Below are 23951 nucleotides of genomic sequence, written 5' to 3' on the forward strand. Positions count from 1 at the left end.
GAAAGACAAGTAACAAGTAGTGCCAGCCAAGAAAGAGAAGTAAGTGAAAGAGGAGTATCAAGTAGTTTCAGCAAAGTAACAAAATTAAGAAACAAGTAGTACAGACAATAAAGAAAATAACCTGAAAGTAGAGTAATGTTTTACAGCAATAAAGATATGCAAAGTAACTGGAACAAATAACAAGTAGTAACAGGCAATAAACGGGGAGTACCTAAAAAGTATATTAACAAGAAGTAACAGCCACTAAATGAAAGAAACACTGAACGTTGAGTAACAAATAGAAACAGTCAATAAATGGGAGTAAAATGGAGCAACAAGTAGTAACATGATATACAGGAAAATAATCAAGTTAACAAACAAGTAGTACAGGCAATACAGAAAAGTAACAAATACAACTCAAGCTACAAGTACTGACAGTGATAAGTAAAGTTACTGAATGTATGGTAACACGTCTTTTCAGATTAGAGAAGTTAAGTAACTGGAAAGAGTGGCAAATACTTTATACAATAAAGGAAAGCAACTAAAAGTAAAGTAACAAGTAGAAACAAGCAATAATAGGAAGAACTGAAAATCAAGTAATTAGTAGTACCTGGAAATAGATTAACAAGTAGTAACATGCAATACAGGGAAATAAAGTAAAGTAACAAGTGGTAACAAGCAATAATATGAAGAATTGATAATCAAGTAACTAGCAGTAACTGAAAATAGATTAACAAGTAGTAACAAGCAATACAGGGAAATAACAAAGTACAGTAACAAGTAGTAACAAGCAATAATAGGAAGAACTGAAAATCAAGTAACTACTAGTAACTGAAAAAGGATTTACAAGCAGTAACATGCAATACAGGGAAATAAAGTTAAGGAACAAGTAGTACATGCAATTAGGAAAGTAACTGAGTGTGGTTCAACTAGTAGTAACAGGCAAAAAGAGTAAAAAGTTCTTACAGAATTAAGAGAAAAACGAAACTGGAAAGAAAAACAATTATTAAAAGGCAATAAAAGGAGCGTAACCGAAAGGGAAAATTAGTAGTAACAAGCAATATAGGAAATTATCAGAAAGCTAAGTAACAGGAAGTAACGGGCAAGAAAGGGAAGTGAATGAAAGTCGACGAGTAGCAACAAGCAATAATGGATTATACCTAAAAAAATTAGAGTAACAAGTTCTTACAGTAATAAATAGAAACAAAGTAACTGGAAAGAGTAACAAGCAGTAACAGGTGATAAAAGGAAGGTAACTAAAAGTAAAGTAAGTAGAAATGAGCAATAAAAGGAACAACTGAAAGTTCAGTATCAAGTAGTGACAGGCAATATAGAGAAGAACCTGAAAGGGGAGTATCAAGTAGTAAAATGTGATACAGGAAAGTAACAAAGTTCACAAGTAGTACAGACAGTAAAGGAAATAACCTGAAAGAAGAGTAAAAAGGTTTTTACAGCAATAAAGAAATGTAAAGTAACTTGATAGAATAACAAGTAGTAACAGCAACTAAATGAAAGAAACACTGAACGTTGAGTAACTAGTAGTATTCAATAAAGGGGAGTAACTGAAAGTGGAGCAACAAGTACTAACATGATATACAGGAAAATTAACAGAGTTAACCAACAAGTAGTGACAGACAATCGAGAAAGTAACTGAAAGTAAAGTAACAAGTAGGACTAAGTACTAATAGGAAGAAATGAGAATCAATTGACTTACTTCCTTCAAGTGGATACTGAGAAACAAGTATTCATGATCAATACAACTAAGGGTATCAAAAAAAAAAAAACTATATATCACAAGAAATTCATAATTAAAAGAAAAAGAACACATTTCAGCATGCAATATGATGAAACTTAAAACAACACTTTTTTTGGTCAGATGTATTTGTTCTATATATAAAAAAACAAGGAGAAGTAACTCTGTTGTAACAAACTTCAATATTTTAACTGATGACGTCTGCAGCACTTACAAATACGGACACTTAACAAATATATTTGTAGTCCTATCAAGCAAGAAATTTATTTCATATCAGCATTTCTTAAGTTCCTTTTAAGAAACATGACAAACTTCAATATTTATATTTATTGGATAAGACAAGCAGTTATTTCTGAACCTTTTCTCAATAACGGAATCCTACTTTGATGAATTCCAATGAAAAAGATTACATAAAAAATACAGAACTTGGGCTACTTCATTATATACTTTTTAAAAATCATAAGCAGGGGAGTTAACACATTTTCATGCTTCTTAAGATATAAAAATTAACACTTACTTCACTTCTCAGGGTGTTGATTTGCTATAAGTGAGAAACATACTACGGAGTCCGTGACGTCTCTTCTGTCCCTAACCAGTTTCACCTGGCCCGTTGAGCGTGCCCAAGGGTACCGCCGGCCAGAGACCCTGGATTCGTCGTGGGTTGCCGTCAGTAGTCTGCTCATCGCCCTCTATCATCAGCATCAAATCACTCTGTCCACATGGTCCCTTTGTTCTGTATTAAAACAATGGAAATATTTTACAAGGGGAGACAACTCATCTATACCAAAACTATACATTAAGATATAAAGGTTGGATTCAGTATTGTGAAACATATTGAAATAACATTTCAAACAACACATCAAATTTAATTTCAGCATTAGCACGTTCATTTCTTAATCCCATGTGTTTATAAAGTAATGAAATTAACACTTACATGTATTTAACCGGTTAAAAATGTGATAAATATTATAATATAAAAATTAAAGAATCTCTGGAATTTTTCTTTAATTCAAACAAATAAAACAAATACAAGCATATTTCGACTTGGAATCAAATCAATATTTAAAAACAAGAAAAATAAAATGTATGTGTATAGATGTATTTATAACAAAAAATCATTCAGTTGAATAATGATCGGCACGAGTTATTCCCCTTATTTACACAACGTAAAAATGATACTTTTCAAAATCAAACTAACAAATGCAATCATATTATGAAACTTGAAATATGGTAAACATGGCAGTACTCGTAAATATATACATGTGTGTGTGTGTGTTGATTAAAAAACAAACAAAAACAAAAAAAAAAAAAAAAAAAACAATAATTTCTCATTGTGTATGTAAACGATACGATTAGAAAATGGAATCAACCTCGTCGTGCTCCTTTCAATTTGGTATGTCTGTAAAGAATCGGTCTACACATCTTTCCCAGTCCGTCAGTGAGTCTTGTTTGTACATAACAAAATACCTATAATTTATCAATCTACATTGTAGATTAATAATTTGAATAAGTCATTATAAAGCATACTGCACTGTGATTGGTATGATAACAGATCCCCACCCCAACCCTAACCCTTGCCCCATCCCTCTCCTCACTCCTCCTTTGACACTTAGCTAATCATTATATATTTAATAATCATGTCTAATAAGCCACTAGTCACTGTTTGGTTAGATATGTTTTTTTATGACGCATTATTATACATCAAAAAGATACATGCATATTCTATAATGTCTTTGGATATCTTTAACATTACGATTTCTGTGTGTGTTCATGATATATAAATACGATTGGATATGGAAAGGATATATATATATATCTATTACATTTAAATGTTGGAATTCTATGTGATTGTAGTTTGATTGAATCATTCTTAACAAAAACCGTTTTCATTTTCTAGTTTTCCAAAAAGTTTTCAGACGACCTTTCCTGTAGATGGCATTCAGTGACGATTTACACGTATCGAGAAATAGAAGTTTGTCGACTAATACATTTAAATCAGTGACAGAAGACTCCGATTTGAGCAAGAGACTTGTAACAAATATCCTCGAAATGTTGTATGCATTCCCAAGTACATGTGGCGTTTTATAGTTACTGTAACTAGTATAAAAATGCCGACAGTTGTTTCAATCGCCACACAATCTGTCAATTTAGAGAACGTGCCAGCAGGAAGCTTCAGATGAAATGTATCTCCAACCGATATTCCCTTTCTCTTCCTTCACTCCCTTGTTCCCATCATTCTTCCTCCCTTTTCCCGTTGTTTGGTTCGATTGTACCGGTAACGATTTATACTTAGCTCAAAAATTGTACAACGTCTCTGTTGCCGATACAATTTGTATACATCACGTCGTACGAATCATGCTTTACTCAGCACGTGCACCGTAACACACCTGTCAAACTTGTCCAATATCCATCACGTGCTTCTCAGCAGAAACGTACGCGTGTTACATACGTCTCTGTTCTCAACAAAGCGCACTGTATGTAATAATAACTCGTGAATAACATAGCTGAGCATAAAACCATGGAAAATGGATTTCTAATGCGGTATCACTTTCCTTCCCTCCATCCATCCGTCTGTCCCATTTCTAGAACAGGTCTTGCTTTCAACAACGGAGGAGGGGGCATCAATCTTCCCCATAAAGCGATATATATTTCCCGCTATTTTTTCCCGCCAAGAAATACAGCATCTAAGGAAATGGCAAAGAGGTACCAAATGGGAAATTACCTATGATTCCTAGACAGTCGGTTTACGGTGAAGTGATAGTCCATGATACGTATTATAAGGAATTTTCCATGTTTGGCCTCATTTTGTTCAGATTTACACTAGGATCACGAAAATATACCATATGTAAATGTGGGGAACTAGAAAATTCCCCGCAAACTGAATGAACCCCATAACGTTGGTCCTAAGACTGGTGAGAGTTCCCCACAACGTAGCGTATGCTAACCCTCCCTCTCTCTCTCTCTCTCTCTCTCTCTCTCTCTCTCTCTCTCTCTCTCTCTCTCTCTCTCTCTCTCTCTCTCTCTCTCTCTCTCTCTCTCTCTCTCTCTCTCTCTCTCTCTCTCTCTCTCTCTCTCTCTCTCTCTCTCTCTCTCTCTCTCTCTCTCTCTCCGTTTGTTTTGCTCTTCTTCCTCTGCCTTTATGTTTTATGTTTGTATATGGAAACTTTGTTTATATCAACCTATACTGATCACTCTTGTGAAAGCCCATATCTGTTCAAAGAATCGAACACCGGACGGCAAGGCGAAAGACAACTTTGTTACCATTGCGCCATTCGACCATAATCTGATGATGATGATGATGATGATGATGATGATCGATGAAAAGAGGAGGAGGAAGTAGAAAAAATCTGGATGTGTCGTTGTTTTTATTAAAATCTTGCAAAGATTAAAGCAAATTGAAGAGAAAAAAAACACACACACGCGCTTAACAGTGAAGTTATGTATTAGGCAGTTCAAAATCGATAAAGAGGCGACATTACTTAACAATTTTTTCATTAAAGCTCGCTCAAGGCTCCCTTACATGGAAAAAAATCTGAAAATCGTTTCACAAATTCACTTATCAAATCGAAAGTCATGTAGAATAAGATACTAATTCAAAATAAGAAAAAAAAAGAAATTTTACTTAGAGTCAGTACATTGTTATACGGGACAAAAACAACAAAGAAAATACTGATATGTTAACAGAATTTTAATTCACATTCAAAATCGATAAAACTAAAGCCAAATATGAACAATGGAAAGATTTACACAGAGAGACTAACTTAGAAAAGTACAAGAAAAACAAGACTACGTGTTCAACGAGGATAAGCATCTTCTGCATGCGTCATGTAGTCTCATTGAATTAAGTTAGGTTTACGCTACGTTCCAAAATGAGAAAAAAAAGTCAATACTACCGGAACCACCAGGCACACTAACACATTTGTTTTACAGTCTGAGCTAATTTCACAAATATTTAATCTTCCAAAATACATTACCATTATTGATCTGCAATTGATGACAACGTCATCTGCAGTAAGTAATCAGATACGTCCTATGTGATGCGTGTTTTTAGCCCCTTCCACATTTGACGATTTTTTCCACTTCCGGTTTGTAATAATGGCGACATCCATACGTTTGTCAAACACGTGTATATCCTGAGAGTAACTGGATCTGCGACATGTCCTGTTATAGTTGTCATTATAGTGTAATAACATATTCCGAAACAAATTATGGGTAAAAGCAAAGCGAAGAAGTTCAAATCAAAGAAACCCCAGCCTACAGGTTTGCCCAGTGTGAAAGATTTTGAAGCGGCTCTTGAGCTGGAAGAGACCAAAACCATCGCATCAAATTCTACAATTCAAAATCTTATTGAAAAGGTGTGTGTTTGCTTCTTTGTAACGAGTTAGCCTTTTGTTGTTATAAAATCATTCGTCACTGACCACTTCACTTGCATCCGAGTTGTCATGTTACTGTTTTCCAGATGGACAAATAGTAGGCCTAAGATTTATATTTTGACATTGGCTAAAATGCTGTGATCAGGTGTGTTTCATAGAACGTTTAGCAGAAGCATGTTAGAATTTAGTCTTTGGTCCCAACTCACATTACGGAAAATCTTGACCAAAATGCCCAACATATTTACACAGGAAAGCAGGAATCTGAAGTTGTATATGAGAAGTGTTGTTATTATACTACAAAAATAACATGAATCACAGAAAATTCCTGCTGTTTTTGGAGCATTGTAAATCTAATTTACTTATAGAATGTCTGGTTCCTGTGGTATGTAGAATGATGTACAATTATTCAGGATACACTTTACATTCATGCTCACTGGGTTAGAAGTCCTTATGTGTAATCTATCCCAATGTCTTGAATAAGTTCTGACGTGAAAACTGTTGAGATCCATGCCACTTGAACAGTGATACATGACAGGTCTATCATTTGAATGCTACATATGTGTGCTTAAACTCCTGCTACTAGGATTGACATTGCAATGTGAATGTGTCCACCCCTGTCGAATCAACAAAATATCCAATACTACCCAAAATCACCCAAAACTACTCAACAGTTATTCAAAACTGCCCAAAACTCATACGATATATCCAAATGTGATGGATAACACTAAAATTTACAACATTTGTGTTTAGATTATGTCATTCTCATGTTGGCTTTGGCAGTACATACAGTGCTTATCTCCCCTACGTTGGGATACGGAAGGAATTACAGAAAGACAGATAGGGAGTGATTTTATTAGATCACCAGTCTTAGGCTCCCAATTAAAAAGCATATGTAAATTAATATGATAAATAATGCCCATCAATTACATTTTGACTAAACCCTGTCTTAACCATGTGTAAGGAGTTTTTTATGTAATGGTACAAAAAATGGTAAGGCAGATTTTAATACATATTTTATTGAAATTGGAATATGAAAATGTAATATATATATTGATTGATGTATTGATGTATATGTTTTTCTCATGTATTATGCAGGATTTACACATGATGAACGCATTTTCATTCAGACTTTCATACAGCCACATAATATATTTGTTGCCAAATATGTTAATTTCTTATCATAACCTGTACATGCTATACGGCCAAATCTGATACAAGAAAGACATAGACACAGCACAAATATTTGCAAATTTCAGCGTTATCTATCAGATTGGATACATCTTATAAGTTTTGGGTAGTTTTGTCCCCGCCTATTTAGTCTGTCGGTCCTAACATAACATTGGTGTAGATTCTCTCAACCAATATATATGTCACTGCTAACGCCATTCTATGTTTAACTATTTATTTGACGTAGAAATGTCAACAGATCTCAAACTTATGTCCTACAAGAAAGTGAAGAAACTTAACTCCTAAACACAATGCTGCATCAGCATTTTATTGTAGGAAGATGTGTCGTTTTCCATATTTTGATAAGATAATGTCATACCTTGTAATCCGAATATTTGACCTGGTAAACACCTGACCCTAGAAGCCCACCCCTACCTTTATCCACGAGTGGACAAATTAAAACCTATAAAAAAGATCCTTACACTGATCTGCCAACACAATATTCACTCTTTAATGGCTACATAAAGGTATGTTAATGAAGAAAAAAAACATTTTAATTTTTCCACTGAGTGTTAAGTGGTAATTTTTCACTGTACATATGGTTTTATTAAGCACATCCCATTTGTGTTTTTTAAGTGAACATAATGCTTAACAGGTAGAATACATTAAATTATTTACCATTTTTAAGTGAAACAGCTAGCTCTTATTTAGTAATGAATGTGATTTCATTGTTTTACAGCTAACCAGTACAAATGAGGATGAGAGAGAGTGTGGCTGTACAGGTATAGCTGGCCTGGTTTCCCAACCTCAGGCTATCACCTGTCTACTGCAACAAAATGTCGTCCGCATCCTCGCACCCCTCATCCTCGATCCTAGTGTACAGGTCCGGCACCGCGCACTGGGGGCACTGCGGTAAGAATGCAATGAAAATCAAATAGAAATTAAATTGGATGTAAATTCTTACAGCAAGATCAATGACAGTATCTAAATTTGTGCAACACAACACAAAAAATCAGAACATGAATATCAATTCAGACCTTAAATGTCTTTTGTCTGTTTTTGGTGCATTTGTACCACTGCTCTTTTATATGCCCCCACCGGCCAGGACATGTAGTGTTATTCTTGTCTGTTGTCTTGTCATAATTTTGTTTCCACTCATTTTAACAGATACAGATATTAGTACTCGGTACATAGTTTTTATGATAAAAATACACAGGTCAAGATCTGAGTTGGGTATGGTCAAATTCTTTTTTTCTAGACTTATAGGTATTCACTTCAAGAATTTTAATTGAAATACAAAAAAAGGGAATCAATATTGGAAAGCCTTGTCGAATTGAAAAAAAAAACAAAAAAACAAAATCTGCACACAAAACTTTCATTTTTATTTCATGTTCTTTACCATAGATTCTGTATTTTATCTTATGAGTTAAGAGTACATTGCTTAACTTCTCTATGGTTGCCAACAATGACTTTTGTGTTGCTCTGTCACATCTAGTTATATTTATAATTTTAATATTATTGGAAAAAGGCAAAATTCTTCTATTAATTTTTTATTTTGTGAAGTTCTGCACTTGTGTTTCATTATACACCATCCTTTTCTCTTGTAAATATGTATTTGATCATTTTTGGTGTATCCAGAAACCTCAGTGTTGATGGTGGCTTAGATGTATGTGAGGAGATGGTTCACAAAGATGTCCTGACCCCATTGGTGGCATTTTTTAAGCAAGTAAGTATTTTTCAACCTCTTCATCTAGACAGGTCGCATGCATAAAAAAAATCCAGATTATTATATTTCTGGAGCAATGAAACTTATTTCTTGTATTGCTTTAGTTTTTGCTTCTGTTGTTTACATTAACAACAAAACATATCTGTTCATTTGAAATATCATGTCTGACAACACATATGACTGTTACACGACATTTGCTCTTAGCAACCAATACTAGTTAAAATATATGTTTTTGTTATTTGACAAAAGAAATCTGATATGACCATTTGGATTTTAGAAATAACATTTATACATGTTGACCAATTCTCTTAATTTAAGTTCACAGTTACCATGATAAAAAAGAGAGAGAAAAGTCAATTTTGATAAGGATGGTAAATGTTTGATGAATTATCACCCCTGTGGTTACAGATGATGAAAAAACGAGAAAAAAATATTTTAGTGTATTCCCAGTTGTATGGATTTCCAAGACTTTAAAATCGTGTTTCTGCATTTCTTTTTGTTGAAATTAAGTCACAATATATAACTCCAATGAAATGGTGTGATTGGAAAGTAGAGGGAGAGAATTACAGACACTAGAAGCCATTAGAGATTATTCAGTGTTGTTGTGATTGTAGTATCCCATTGGATGGATACCTGAGAAACCAACAAAGAAACAAAAAGACATGAACACAGAAGCATTTATAGAAGGGACACACCTCCTATGGAACCTTTGGTGTGTATCTGTTTCTGATTGACATGACCTTGTTAAATTTTACTCAAAAATCTACACAAGCAAATCAACAGTTGATCTTTTATATGCATGTGTTCCATGTTTTAACTTTTAATATGTCCCTGGTACAAGTTGATTTTTTTATATCTATTTATGTTATGTACAATAGTATAAGTGTTAGTAGGATCTGATTTAAGTAAGAGCATGTTGAGGAAATGATTTCATGTTTTACTGACTTCATGTTGTTAGTTAGTAATTACTGGTATTGGTAAAAATCAAGTCAGTAATATTCTAAAATAATTAAAGCTGTTTGTAATCTAATTAAAATAAGATCTTCGAATCAGTTGGTTTTCAATGAGACATGTCGGTAAACTGGAGTGATTCTGAGATAGTAAATTTCATTATATCAGAATTTTGAATTTTTTGAAACCTTTAATGCTGCACAATTACATGTAACTTTGCTTTTGTAGTTTTATGTACTCTCGCACTGTTTCAGTGAGGCCACACAGACTGCCGTTGATGTTTTCAACAAAGAAGGACTTGGTGCCATCTTAATGCCTTGTCTACATCACACAGTATATGATCTCCCACTGTCTATAGCAGTAGGTCTGTATTTCACACAGAACTGACTTATAACAGAATGCCTCTTTATATGAGTTTGTGAGGAAACTCTACTTTGAATATGGTCATGTACAGTTCAAAAGTTTCAGTAGGTCCAAAATAAGGTAGAAATTATAAGTCTGTAAAATGGGAACAAAATCTGGTTTTGGTTGATATTTGTCCTCTCTGATCTTGTAGGCCAGTGTCTCCACACGGTGTCTGAGGATAACCTCCCTTTCACTCGTGCATGTGCTGAGAACCAGGAAACTATACAGCAGCTACTGAACCTGATGGGCCAAGTCTCAGAGTCAGCTGGACACATCTTACTCAAAACACTGGCAACAGGTACAGACTTGTTTTTCACTCTATATCTTCCTGCATTAGAATATATGAACACTGTATTTACCTGACAACAAACAGATGCCTGGTAATAAGCCCACCTATTGCATGTTATTTGCTGTCCTGTTGTAAGTTTCCTCTGACTTTCAGCCAGAATTATATATCTGTGTGGCCTCCAAGGCTTATTGTCTGATAAACACAGATACTGTATAATCAGTAATTCTTGTGGTGAGTTAATTTTCTTTAAATTTGTGGTTATTAATTCTATAAATCCACAAAATGATAAACAGATAAAAGTGAGACTGATTATAGTACTTGTGGATTATGTAGCGTGATTTATTCACAAAATCAAGTACCAAGAATGAAAATTGCATATTTTTCATTAAACCACTCTGCTGTGAACGGTGCATGATGGATGTCAAATTTCAATCTCTAGAAATTGTGTCAGCGTTCCCTAAAATCCACAAAGTAGATATTTTACCTACAAAATAGTTTGTTATACCACCAATGTTAGTTTTCTGTTTTGTAACTGCTGAAGAACTGATGCATGTAACTGAGGTAAAGAACCTTTAAACCTACTAGATATGCTTCCAGATTTAAATTCCAAAGTCAAAGGGAATGCTTCCTTTTTTAGGTGACAGATTTGGGTATACTGGTATGTTAAATACAAAAATGATACATGAAGTAGTTTTTTTTTAATCCTTTAAAACGTTTTAGAATTTTGTTCAAATTTTCCTTTATCTTAGTTCAGATATATCGAAAGTGAAGCCTTTTCAGTGTATTGATATTTTGAAATGTTTTAAATTTTCAGGCATATTGGTTAATATTAAGAGCTCAGAGCTCACTACTGCACCAGGCAATCTTGTTACTCACATACTGACTTCAGTATCTGAGGTGCTGGATATTAAGGCTTTAGATGACTTCACTGCTTGTCTAGATAGATTGAGAGAGGTAAGCTTTCACGGAGGAAAATTCTCTCTGATTTTTTATTTTCATAATTCAATCTCTTCCATTTAGAGAAAAAATTTTCCAACAAAGAAAAATCCCTCCCATAAAGAATAGTTTTTTCCTTAAGAACCTCTCCCCATAAAGAACAGTTCCTTTTTGGAAGTCCACCCCATATGGAACAGTTCTTCAGAAAAAGAAAATTCCTTTCTATATAGAAAGTTCTCCCCTCAAAGAAAAATCTTTCCCATAGAAAGTAGCCATTCCCACAAAAAAAAGTTGATCCCATAGAAAACAGATTCATGGAAAATAAATGCTCCCAAAGAGAATAGTTCATTGGCTAAAAGATCATTCCCTCTAGAAGTAGAGTGCCAGAGTGCTATTGTACCAGTCTGACTACCTGTCTCTTTGTCTTGTAGATGGCATCAAAAGATGATGAAAAGAAGGATGAAACTTCTGCAGGAAGTCCAATCAGTGAAGATAAAGTATGTAATAATTGGCTTATTCCTAGTATAATACGTTGTAGAATGATTACATCTGTTAAAAGTATGTTAAAGAGACATGAGCCGATAGTATTCTTCATAAAATCATTTTCATGTAAAAAAAAAAATAAGACATATGTTGAAACATTACATGTTAAATATTTTTCGCAGATTTATAGATATTCATATTTTACAAGGAAATTTATTTCCCATTTTGAACTTCAGATCAGTGTCAAAAACAAGCTGCAGGACATAGAACATTTTATATCAGCTCAGATGATAGCTCTGGAAATATCAGCTAATCTTTGTTGTATAGAAGGTAAGTATTGATAAAAACAAACAGAACTTATGACATGTCAACAAAACTGTAATTCTGCTGAAAAGTGATGAAATGAGAATATATGTATACCAAGAAGCTAAGAGAAATATTATGTGAAGGACCATTACAGAAATATAAAGATTGAAAGACCAGATGTTCTGAAAGGGTAATCTTATTCTGTTTGATAGACTGGACCCTCTTGATAGTGTTAGGTTTATTTAGGAAATGTCATATTCTCAAATTGAGGACCAAGTTAATGTAAGAAAAACCTACAGTCAGACTGATAAACCTATCCTGTCACACAGTAATGATAATACACACATCTTGTCACTTGCCCCTAAAGATAGTCTTTGTTGACCTATATAGTTGACCTTTCTTTACCTTTATAGTTGACCTTTTTTGCTGACCTTTATAATTGAACTTTGTTGACCTTTACATTATAGTTGACCTTTTTTGTTGACCTTTATAATTGAACTTTGCTGACCTTTACAGAAGCATGGGAGGACATGGATAGCAGTGAGTCCGATGACCAGATCAATGATGCTGACTTTGAGGAGGAAACCATGGATGATAACTTATTTGTAAGTATCTAGTTTTCTGGTACACTTAATTGAGAGGTCATTCTATATTTTTTTAAAAGTGAATCCAAATGTAATCATAATTTTCATTTTTAGGTCATCTGGACCCGAAGGGTCCGATGACCTATAGTCATCATGCTTCGTCCGTCGTCGTCCGCCGTGCGCCGTCCGCCGTGCGCCGTCCGTAAACTTTTCATTCAAACGACTTCTTCTCAAATACTAGAAGGTCTAGGGGGCTAATACTTGGCACAGAGGATACTGGCATGGAGCTCTACCAAGTTTGTTCAAATGAATGACCTTGACCCACTTTAAAGGTCACAGGGGTCAAATATGTTAAAATCTTTAAACAACTTCTTCTCATTAACCAAAAGGCTCAGAGTGTAGATATTGGGCCTGTGACATGCTGGGATGAAGGACTACCAAGTTTGTTCAAATGAATGACCTTGAACCACTTTAAAGGTCACAGGGGTCAAATATGTTAAAATCTTTAAACAACTTCTTCTCAATAACCAAAAGGCTCAGATTGCTGATATTGTGCCTGTGGCATGCTGGGATGAAGGGCTATCAAGTTTGTTTAAATGAATGACCTTGAACAACTTTCAAGGTCACAGGGGTCAAATATGTCAAAATCTTTAAATAACTTCTTCTCAAATACTAGAAGGCCTAGGGGGCTAATACTTGGCCCATAGCATGCTGGCATGGAGCCCTACAAAGTTTGTTCAAATGAATGACCTTGGCCCACTTTCAAGGTCACAGGGGTCAAATATGTTAAAATATACAAAGGACTTCATCTCAATAAGCAAGAGTCTATGAGTGCCGATATTGGGTCTGTAGCATGCTGGGAGGAAAGGCTACCAAGTTTATTCAAATGAATAACCTCAATCCACTTTCAAGGTCACAGGGGTCAAATATGTTAAAATCTTTAAACAACTTCTTCTCAATAACCAAAAGGCTCAGATTGCTGATATTGTGCCTGTGGCATGCTGGGATGAAGGGCTATCAAGTTTGTTTAAATGAATGACCTTGAACAACTTTCAAGGTCACAGGGGTCAAATATGTCAAAATCTTTAAATAACTTCTCCTCAAATACTAGAAGGCCTAGGGGGCTAATACTTGGCCCATAGCATGCTGGCATGGAGCCCTACAAAGTTTGTTCAAATGAATGACCTTGGCCCACTTTCAAGGTCACAGGGGTCAAATATGTTAAAATATACAAAGGACTTCATCTCAATAAGCAAAAGTCTATGAGTGCCGATATTGGGTCTGTAGCATGCTGGGAGGAAAGGCTACCAAGTTTATTTAAATGAATGACCTTGAACAACTTTCAAGGTCGCAGGGGTCAAATATGTCAAAATCTTTAAATAACTTCTTCTCAAATACTAGAAGGCCTAGGGGGCTAATACTTGGCCCATAGCATGCTGGCATGGAGCCCTACAAAGTTTGTTCAAATGAATGACCTTGGCCCACTTTCAAGGTCACAGGGGTCAAATATGTTAAAATATACAAAGGACTTCATCTCAATAAGCAAAAGTCTATGAGTGCCGATATTGGGTCTGTAGCATGCTGGGAGGAAAGGCTACCAAGTTTATTCAAATGAATGACCTCAACCCACTTTCAAGGTCACAGGGGTCAAATATGTTAAAATATACAAACGACTTCTTCTCAACAAGCAAAAGTCCATGAGTGCTGATATTGGGCCTGTAAGATGCTTGGAGGAGAGGCTACCAAGTTTGTTCAAATGAATGACCTCAACCCACTTTCTAGGTTTGGCTTGCTTTTTGTCAGATGACCGTTAAGGCCCATGGGCCTCTTGTTTGTTTGTTTTTGTTTATTTTTTGTTTGTTTTTTTAATAATTATAATTTACATTTTTATCAGTCAAATTTTGTGGGTTTTTTTTTTGTTTTTGTTTTGATTAATCATAATTTTCAATGTTTTTTTTGTGTCTAAAGATAACCTACATACATTGATAATGTATAGAGGAATATTGGAGACCAGTATGATAATGTATAGAGGAATATTGGAGACCAGTAAAACATTTACAGGCTGTCCAGCATCCCTAAAACTTCAAAAAAATCCTAATTTTTTCAGTTTTGCTAAAATTCCTAAAAAAATTAATGAAAAATTCAAAGGGAATTCCTAAAAAAAGCCCTAATTTTTAGCGTCAGTTCCTACTTTTTTTATATTTCTTACAATTTACTGAAAATATTTTCATTAAATTCATACTTAAAATGTATTTTAATGTAGTCTGTAGTTCTGATTCAGGGTAGACAATAAAAGGCAGTTGACCAGTGGATCTATATACCCAGATTGTTATTGGTTGTGACTGAGTGACAGAGGTGTGATTCTTAAGGTCACAGCCAACGGCAGCTGGGACACTGAAACCCTGGAAGACACCTTTCCTGCAATTAAGGCATTGTATGTTAGTTTCTATTTTGTCAAATTTTCAAAGGTAAGTCAGTTTAATGCTTTCATACTCCCTATTCTAGTTACAAAATTCCTAATTTTAGCCTTAAAGCCCTAAAATTTTGTAATTTTAGCCCTAAAATTAGCCCTAATTTTTTGTCAAGAAGTGCTGGACAGCTTGCATTTATAGTGAAACTCTAAAACTGGTGAGAAGAAGACAAAAGAAATGATAGTTATCTGATATATTTGTAATCTCATTTTCACCCATTGTGTTTTCATGATCAGTTCAAAATGGTTTTTTTTCAGTCTCCTTTATGTGTTTCATCTGAAATTCAAGGTGCAATATTAAGTAACGAGATATTTAGCAAGGTAAGAATTTCATGTGTTCATGGATGTCTTCACTGCTTACTGTCAGTGACAGATGGAAAAATCAGATGATATGTTCTTTTATCATTTGTATAGAAAGCTAAAACACATTTAAGTCATCACTTTCCAACTTAACAAACTGTTTGAGTAATATTATCTTTGTTAGATGCTTTCTCAAGATTTTGTTTTTGAACTATCGCAAAATATGAATATTCATGAGTCGTGAGAAGTTTAATTATTTAGTAGCTGATGTCTTTGATGGCAGTGAAGACTTTTGATGCAACTTATCTTATGAAAATTAAATGCAATTGTTTCACTGTTCCACCAGCTGATAACAAGGGTAGATGAATTCATTCACTTTTGTGGTTGATCTATTTTTGTCTATTTCCAGGGTACACTTAATCCATTAATTTATATGTCTATGAACTGTTCAAATAAGTATTAGTAGACTTGTTAAGCTCCTATTATTCAAGAAATCAAATTTCGACAAAATATTTTTTTTAAAAAACTTCAAAAATTTATTCCCCAAGAAAATATATGATTTGACAGTGGTCCAGTTTTGTGAACTCCAGATATAGCAAGAGAATCCAATACATAATAACTTCCCTTCAATTTTAAAATAATCCAGATATTTATGGAAAATTTTGAATTGTTTTAGATGAAGGACAATGATATATTTTACTGTAGCTGAATACAAGATAAATTGCCAAACTCTTGGTTATGCATTGTATTTATTAACTCATTGTAATGAAGTATAATGTATTGTTATGTAAGGAAGAAAAATGAAAAATATTAAGAATTGCCAGGGCAAAAAGTGAATATAGTTGGTTGAATGGATCTTTTTAAGATATTATCGTTTTGGTATTTTAAAGGTGTTGAAGAAAGCTCAGCCTTGTATTCTACCGGAGGATGGTACGGGTCTGAGTGATCAGCAGAAAAATTTAGTGAAAAGGTAAATTGATCTGACAGGTGTAACTGGTCTGTCTGTCCTTCTATGTAATAAATGAATGTCCAAAAGCACACGATTCGCATATAAAAACACTCGCTAGATGTCAGATCTAAATTATATCATAGGATTGTCTTGACAGTGAAAAATAGTCCTGTTAAGCTGAAAATTTGCCTGTCTTCAGGCAAGTAAGTTTGAGTATTCTGGTATGTGAAAAATAGAATCTTGCACTCCTGTCCATGTCATATTGAATAAATTAAAAACTTATAAAGAACTATATTTATCCAACAATAAGCCCAGGCTTGGTAAAAAGTCCATCCACCTGTAAACTGATGTTCAGTAAAATTAGAAAAAAAAAAACGATTTCATGGTCCAGTGATAAGCCCACCTCCTGACTTAAATTTGAAGTAGTGTGACAACTCCTTGGACATGTGACTAATGCAAAATAGATACAAAATACATTCAATTGTGTTTTCATTAAACAGTTTGGTAAGGTTGATATTCATTCAGGAATCGTCATAATGTCATGAGCCAATGAAGTAGACTCTGTGTTTAGAATAGAGTTGACACTACTTGATAGCTTAACAATATGGTTGACAGGTTTGAGAAGCTGGAAGTTCATGCCCTACTGTGTGTAAATAACCTGGTCAGTTCTATAGATCTTGAAGCCTTAGGAGGCCTGGATAACCTTCATAGTGTATGGCAGGGTCTAGTTCAACTGACCGCCACCAAACATGGTGAGTACTGAAAAGGCCTTAATTACTGTAAAATTGTAATTTGTTGTGGAGCTCAATTTTTGTGATTTATCAAATAATGTTGTCTCAGGGACACTTGATTTTGTGAGTAAATATAGCTCAATAAATTTACCTAAAATAATTTTACAGCTTACGGGCATTTGATTTTGTGGATTAAGAATACAAATAATTTCAATGAAAATAAATTTCAACAAAAATTAATGATTTTGCAGTAAGAAGTTTCTAGATTGCTCTTTAAATTTTGCAACCATAGTGATATTTGTTTGAGATTGTTCTTCAAATTTTTCAACGAAGGCTTTCTTTGTGTGAAATAATCTGTCCTGTTGTTCAGACACTTCTTGAATGCAAAACTGCTTTGGAATACGTATACTCATGGGAATTGTGAATGAAATCTTGACGAGTCAACATCTGTAAAAAATGTTTCATTGACCTCAGTTATAGTCATGTGACTAATGAAGTCAAGGTCAATGTTGTAGAACTTATTGCTGCTTTGTGTGTGTAAAACATGAGGACTTATTTACCTGTTACAGGCAATCATCTCTGAAGACTTGAGTGATGGTTGTTTGTAGTTATAATAGTGTGAGGTCAGAAACTGTTTCCTGGGACTCATTAAAAGTCATAATGTGTGTATTCATTATAAAAATAAAGAAAATTTCTATGGGGTACAAAAATCTTCATAACATTTTTAAAGAAATAAAACAAAAAATTGAGCATTGAATATTCATTCAGCTGCTTTGAAAAAAAATACTTGACATAATAATCATTGTTTTTGTTGGTTTGTTTTTTTAAAAAGAACTTGCATAGAAATGAAATAACAAAATATAAGAAATAAATGCATTAAAGCACATTGTGAATTGCCCATGAAATGAAAAGTTTTGCATTGATTCAACAGACCTGTAGACACAATTCATCCATAATATACCTTATGATGTACTTGCCATGGGCCTCCTGGTGTTGTAATTCAATTTTCCTGCCCTTGATTGATGCATTATGATAAAACAATGCATACCAAGATGCTAATGAAAGCAACACAACATTTTTTGTCACCATAAAGATTAAAACATTTTAATGGAGATGAAAATCATTGAGAACCAGAATGAAATACTAATATTAAAAGCAGTCATACTTTCGGAATTATTACTTGTGTTGATTTTTAGCATCTGTTAATGTGTTAAAGTATGTGTGTAATTTGTAGACGGAGATCGTAACGACCTTTTGGAAGCCGTTACTAGTGCTATGCGAGCTGTCATACAGAAGTTGGCGGAACATGAGTCCCCAAAGGTACAATAATTACTCTAAAAACTGAAGATGTGGCTTTTCTTTATTACCTGTGATAATTAAAATGTAGGTTTATCTCTATAAGAAACTATAGGCTTATTTTAATGTTAGACTTATATTTGAGGTCGACTAGTTTTCAAGTTTTTGGGGTGTCGTCTTTAAGTGTTATATATACAATTTTTGTCTCATCCTGGTCAGTGAGAGGAAGTTTGTGTACAGGTATACTGGGTTTTATGGAGTATAGATATAAAAGCTTTAGAATGGAAATGAAACAGTGTTTTAAAGTCTCATTGGTCGTTATTCAAGGTTGTACGTTGGACTTTAATTTCTAAAAAGCATTTTACCTCTCAAGAGTAAACAATCATCTGTTGTTACATTTTTTAGTGTAAATGATCAATGTAGAATATATTAGATATTGAAATATTAAATCAGATATTCACATATTATATTCACAAGTGGCTGCTTACTTTTCTAAGTTAAGGTTTGAAACAATCTCCAAAATGAATTATTAGCCAAATTTCAATAAAAATGCAATGAATGAATTTCTGTCCGTCTTGCAGATATCAGTTCATATGTACTTTGGAAATATGTAAATTTTAAGTACAGTGTACAAGTGTGTGTGTGAAAAATGTATTTTAACAGTGACACAAATTTTGTATGATGTTGGTATCTGTGCTATGATGTAAACTTAAAATTGCTGTTTGTTGACAGCTGTTGGAGGTTACTGGACAGGACCTACAGTTTTTATATGAGATGGGACAGCAAGGTAACGGTCCAGATATTCGTGTTAATGCTGTTAGGATTGTAGCCACGTTTGGAGCCCACTTCGCCAAAAACAAAGAGCCACATCCAATGCTAGTGGTAAGCAACATGATAAAGATATTAAATTTCATAATGTTTATATGGAAAAATAAAAAAAAAGTTATTTTGAAATTTTGAATAAATATGAAGCATAATCTTTGAGCTTTAGCCATAATACAGACTTTGAACTCTTTAATTAGAACCTTGGGCAGTTCCTGTTAGAGGTGGCCTGTCGCGATGGAGAACTATGGGTTGTAGCCGAGGCCCTGGATGCCATCTTTGATGTGTTCGGAGAAGACCACCTCAACAACATCCTGTCAGAGATCCGGCTGCTCGAAAGATTGCGACAGCTCCTCCCACTACTCAAATCAAAGGTAGATAACTCCTTAGGATGCCTTATACAATATTTATCCAATGGCAAAACCTCCCTATATGCATGCATTTTGTACATGTTGGTAAGAGTAAGCAGGAAAGAAAGGAGGGACTACTTTTGAGAACAAATTTTTGTTTGTATCATCTAAGTTTTTTAGTTTAAGTTTATATATATTTATTCACCAACCCATACTTAGTCCTTTTTCTTGATCCTGTCCTCATTCCTCGTGTCGTTTCCTTGGTCCTAACATTTCTCATGTTTTCTTTGATCCTATCCTCATTCCTCATGTCATTTTCCTTGGTCCTATCCTCATTCCTCGAGTCATTTTCCTCGATCCTGTCTTCATTCCTCGAGTCATTTTCCTCGATCCTGTCTTCATTCCTCTAGTCATTTTCCTTGGTCCTGTCCTTACTCCTCAAGTCATTTTCCTTGGTCCTGTCCTTACTCCTCAAGTCATTTTCCTTGGTCCTATCCTCATTCCTCGAGTCATTTTCCTTGGTCCTATCCTCATTCCTCGAGTCATTTTCCTCGGTCCTATCCTCATTCCTCGAGTCATTTTCCTCGATCCTGTCTTCATTCCTCGAGTCATTTTCCTTGGTCCTATCCTCATTCCTCGAGTCATTTTCCTCGATCCTGTCTTCATTCCTCTAGTCATTTTCCTTGGTCCTGTCCTTACTCCTCAAGTCATTTTCCTTGGTCCTGTCCTCATTTCTAGAGTCATTTTCCTTGGTCCTGTCCTTACTCCTTAAGTCATTTTCCTTGGTCCTGTCCTCGTTCAGAGGACTTTAAATCAGCAAAAAAGCAAAACTGAATTTCTTAGAGTTGCTTCCCTTTGCTCAAGTTGGCTTGGCTGTCCCTGGAATTTGTTTTCTTTTTGACCAAGATGGTGGGCTATTGAAATCAGCTTAAGCCCATGGTCTGTCGTCCATTGTTCAATCATCCCTAAGCAATTTTGGCTATCGCTATTTCTTGAAAAATATTTGATGTATCTTCTCAAATGTCGTGTGTAGGGGTCGGTTGGTTCACAAGAGGAATGTTCAAGTTTCATGTAATTAAGAGCAAAAACAGAGGAATGAAGGAAATGATGAAAAATAACCAACTTTTAAAGAACAAATGAATATCAAATGATGGTTGGGCCTATACCCCTCTGTGATTTCTTGTTTTATGCATTGAAGTTTGGACCATTTTCCACCAATACATCCTGTAATAAAGATGGTATTCGCATCGATAACAAGTTTTGTAAGATGAGAGCTGTATAGAATACCCGGTTTTCATGCGTTCAGTTTTATAGTATGGACTTGGATCATGTAAGACCTTTACTTAAATTCTATCAGGACATTTGACCATATAAAATATGTGTGTATGCTTTATGGTTTAGGTTAAAGGTCTAATCAAGATAGAATTTTTTTGGTAAATATTTATTACCCTTTGTATTGCATACAGATCAATTTTCAAAATTATGGAAAATGAAGTTGTCTTCTTTTGTTCGGGTGAGAGTGTAGAGGTTTTTCCAGTACATTTCATAATAAAATTAATTTGGCGGTTATATTGTCTTTTTCAACAGATGAAGACAAACAGGAAAGACTTGGGAGATCACTTCCCGGTGATTTCAACTGCCAGGACAAATCTCATACGCTTCATAAAATACAAGTCCTCATTGTGATAAAGTCAGATGATTATCAGTCAGACGTTGTTGTCAATTTTTCAAATTATAAATGGAGGATAAACTTTGAGGTTGGTGCTGAGGATTTCAAATGACACTGATATTGACGATAAATTCACTCTGTTGGAAAGATATCTCCTGTGATGGATTACAATGAGGATTAAGATAATCTGAAGTATTGGTGCAAAAATTACTGCAGTGTCTCCGTTTGTTTGCATGGCTTATTTTGAAAAAAGAATTTGTTCTGAAATCACCAATATTTTTTTCTTTTTATTTTGTTTCTTTACCCTTATATGTGAGAAAATAATGCATCACTTTATTCACGAAGAACACAGACAATGTTACTTAAATTTCTTGTAGTATAATTTTTCCAAACAATTTGCTATTACGAATATTTTAATTTCCTGGTATAGAGGTAATTTTGACATGAATTTGATAACTGTTGAGAAACTTGGTGTGGATATTTGGCCTGCCATATAAAAAAAACATCTTTTTGATAGATGTTGTTGGATTTCATACTTTTTTCGTAAAAACCAACATATGTCAATGAAATGCTTAATTTCTTGTAACAATATTTTGAAAAGAATGTTTATTATATTATTGTTTCATGGAAATATGTGTTCTGAAATTAGAACGAAACATTTCATGTTCTGAAAATAAATTTGGTTGAAGGCAGAATTTCTAAATATTAATTCATTGTGTATATCTTTTATCTAGAAATATTTTGTTATGTTGATATGATATATAGTCATGTTCAGAATGAAAAAAATAATGGTTTAATAAAGTTATTTTAACTCAGTTCTAATGGTTGTAATTATTGAGTGAGTTTAGGTGACAGTTATCCTACTTCTTAAATCAACGTTTTAGTGATGTTCTCGATGACAAATACCATTAAATCATGTTTTTATGGACACAAATTTCATGGTTTTCAAAAAATCAACGTTTCCTGATTTCATTGGATATATACACAACAACATTCTATTATTTTGGTCCCTAACCAAACTAAGCTACAACATTGGAATTTGAATTTCAGCATTTGTTTTTTCAAAGAGTTTTTCTCAGAAGTTAAATCTGTATGAAATTCATATTCCACACATGAAAACAGAACCAGTTTAAAAGTTGATAAAGACTGGTATTTTTGTTTGTTTTCATAATGCAAACAAAAGGAGAGGTAAAAGTCACTCTTATTCTCTTAGTTTCCTCCGCAAATGAAGATTCATCAACAGAATAACACATGTAACATACCTGTACTATCAGCATTTAAACAATAGGTATAAACGTACACATGTAAGTGGCGTTGAAGGCATTATTGTAATGAAGAGTTAACATTGATTGAGAATTGAATCCAAAAATCTTGATTTTGCTTATCTGAAATTTTCTGCATACTCATGAGACATGTCATTGTTATGCATACTTCCTAATAAGGTATTAGTTAACTCAAATTCTGATTAATTATGCAGGTACATAAAAAGATTTGTATCCAGCAGTGTTCAGAAAAAATAGAAGTCTTGTTTCTATTTATATATTGGATATATAGTTCATGTACTGTAAATGACATCTTGATGAATATAGAAAATTGGGAGAGAAAGAAGGTCACTATAAATACACTTGCTTGTGGAATATACAGAAGAGTCTGATTGACTGTGTGAAATATTTCATTGAATTGGAATGAAAGAAACCTGATAACTGCTTTATATATGAGGATGAACTTAAAAGTTTGCACATCATTACTGTCAATGGATTGTAGGAGAGAACAGTTTGACTTATAGTAATGAAAGAGTTTGGTGTCTAGTTGACTTATTGAAATGATCAGAAAAAAAACTTATTTTGTTTTTAATTTTTGTTTTTTGTTTTGTTTGTTTTTTTTTGTTTTCAATGGAGTAGAAGGATGGTGACTTTCTGGATTGCAGAGAAGAAAACACGAAACTTACTTGTAATTCATATGGGAAAAGGAGTGACTGACTTACTGAAATGAAGGGGTAGAAAGACACAGGGTCAAATGTAGCATAAACTGAAGATGTGTATACATTAAAGGAGCAAGAACTTTATGTTTAAGTTGTGTACAAGTAAGGCTGAAGAGAAAGGCGATTTCTTGACTAAGAGCATTGGCTGTGTCAGTCATAGATTAATTGTGATGTCAATAGTTCTAATATATACAATGATGTGACTGCCTCCATTTGATTTTGGTCCTTCACATTTGACTTCAGAATCTGTCAAAATATTATTTTACTGAGTTATATGATAAAAATATACTAAATTTGTTTTCATTTCATATGGCATTTTATGGAACTTGCCTTGAACATTTATTTTTGCTTGCCATGGCCCAGAAAAATAAAATTATATCGAATTCGTTTCATAAAATCCCACCAGACCTGAAAACAAATTTTAAGGTCCC

General features: G+C 33.9%; 1 protein-coding gene across 1 annotated transcript in view; it reads left to right on the forward strand.

Moving 5' to 3' along the window:
* The first annotated feature begins 5841 nt into the window (after positions 1–5841).
* LOC132546816 (uncharacterized) overlaps positions 5842–23951 on the forward strand; it is a 53461-nt gene continuing 35351 nt past the window's right edge. The window contains 17 exon segments of the mRNA XM_060210532.1: positions 5842–6087; positions 8012–8184; positions 8911–8998; positions 9613–9710; positions 10204–10313; positions 10506–10652; positions 11458–11597; positions 12011–12076; positions 12299–12392; positions 12885–12973; positions 15681–15743; positions 16613–16692; positions 17287–17423; positions 18637–18722; positions 19431–19580; positions 19721–19894; positions 21458–21552. Coding sequence (XP_060066515.1) covers positions 5941–6087; positions 8012–8184; positions 8911–8998; positions 9613–9710; positions 10204–10313; positions 10506–10652; positions 11458–11597; positions 12011–12076; positions 12299–12392; positions 12885–12973; positions 15681–15743; positions 16613–16692; positions 17287–17423; positions 18637–18722; positions 19431–19580; positions 19721–19894; positions 21458–21552 — 1937 coding nt within the window. The 5' untranslated portion in view covers positions 5842–5940.

Source organism: Ylistrum balloti, unplaced genomic scaffold (assembly GCF_031769215.1).
Source record: "Ylistrum balloti isolate Yb309-2 unplaced genomic scaffold, AGI_CSIRO_Ybal_v1 Utg369916, whole genome shotgun sequence".
NCBI classification, from domain to species: domain Eukaryota; kingdom Metazoa; phylum Mollusca; class Bivalvia; order Pectinida; family Pectinidae; genus Ylistrum; species Ylistrum balloti.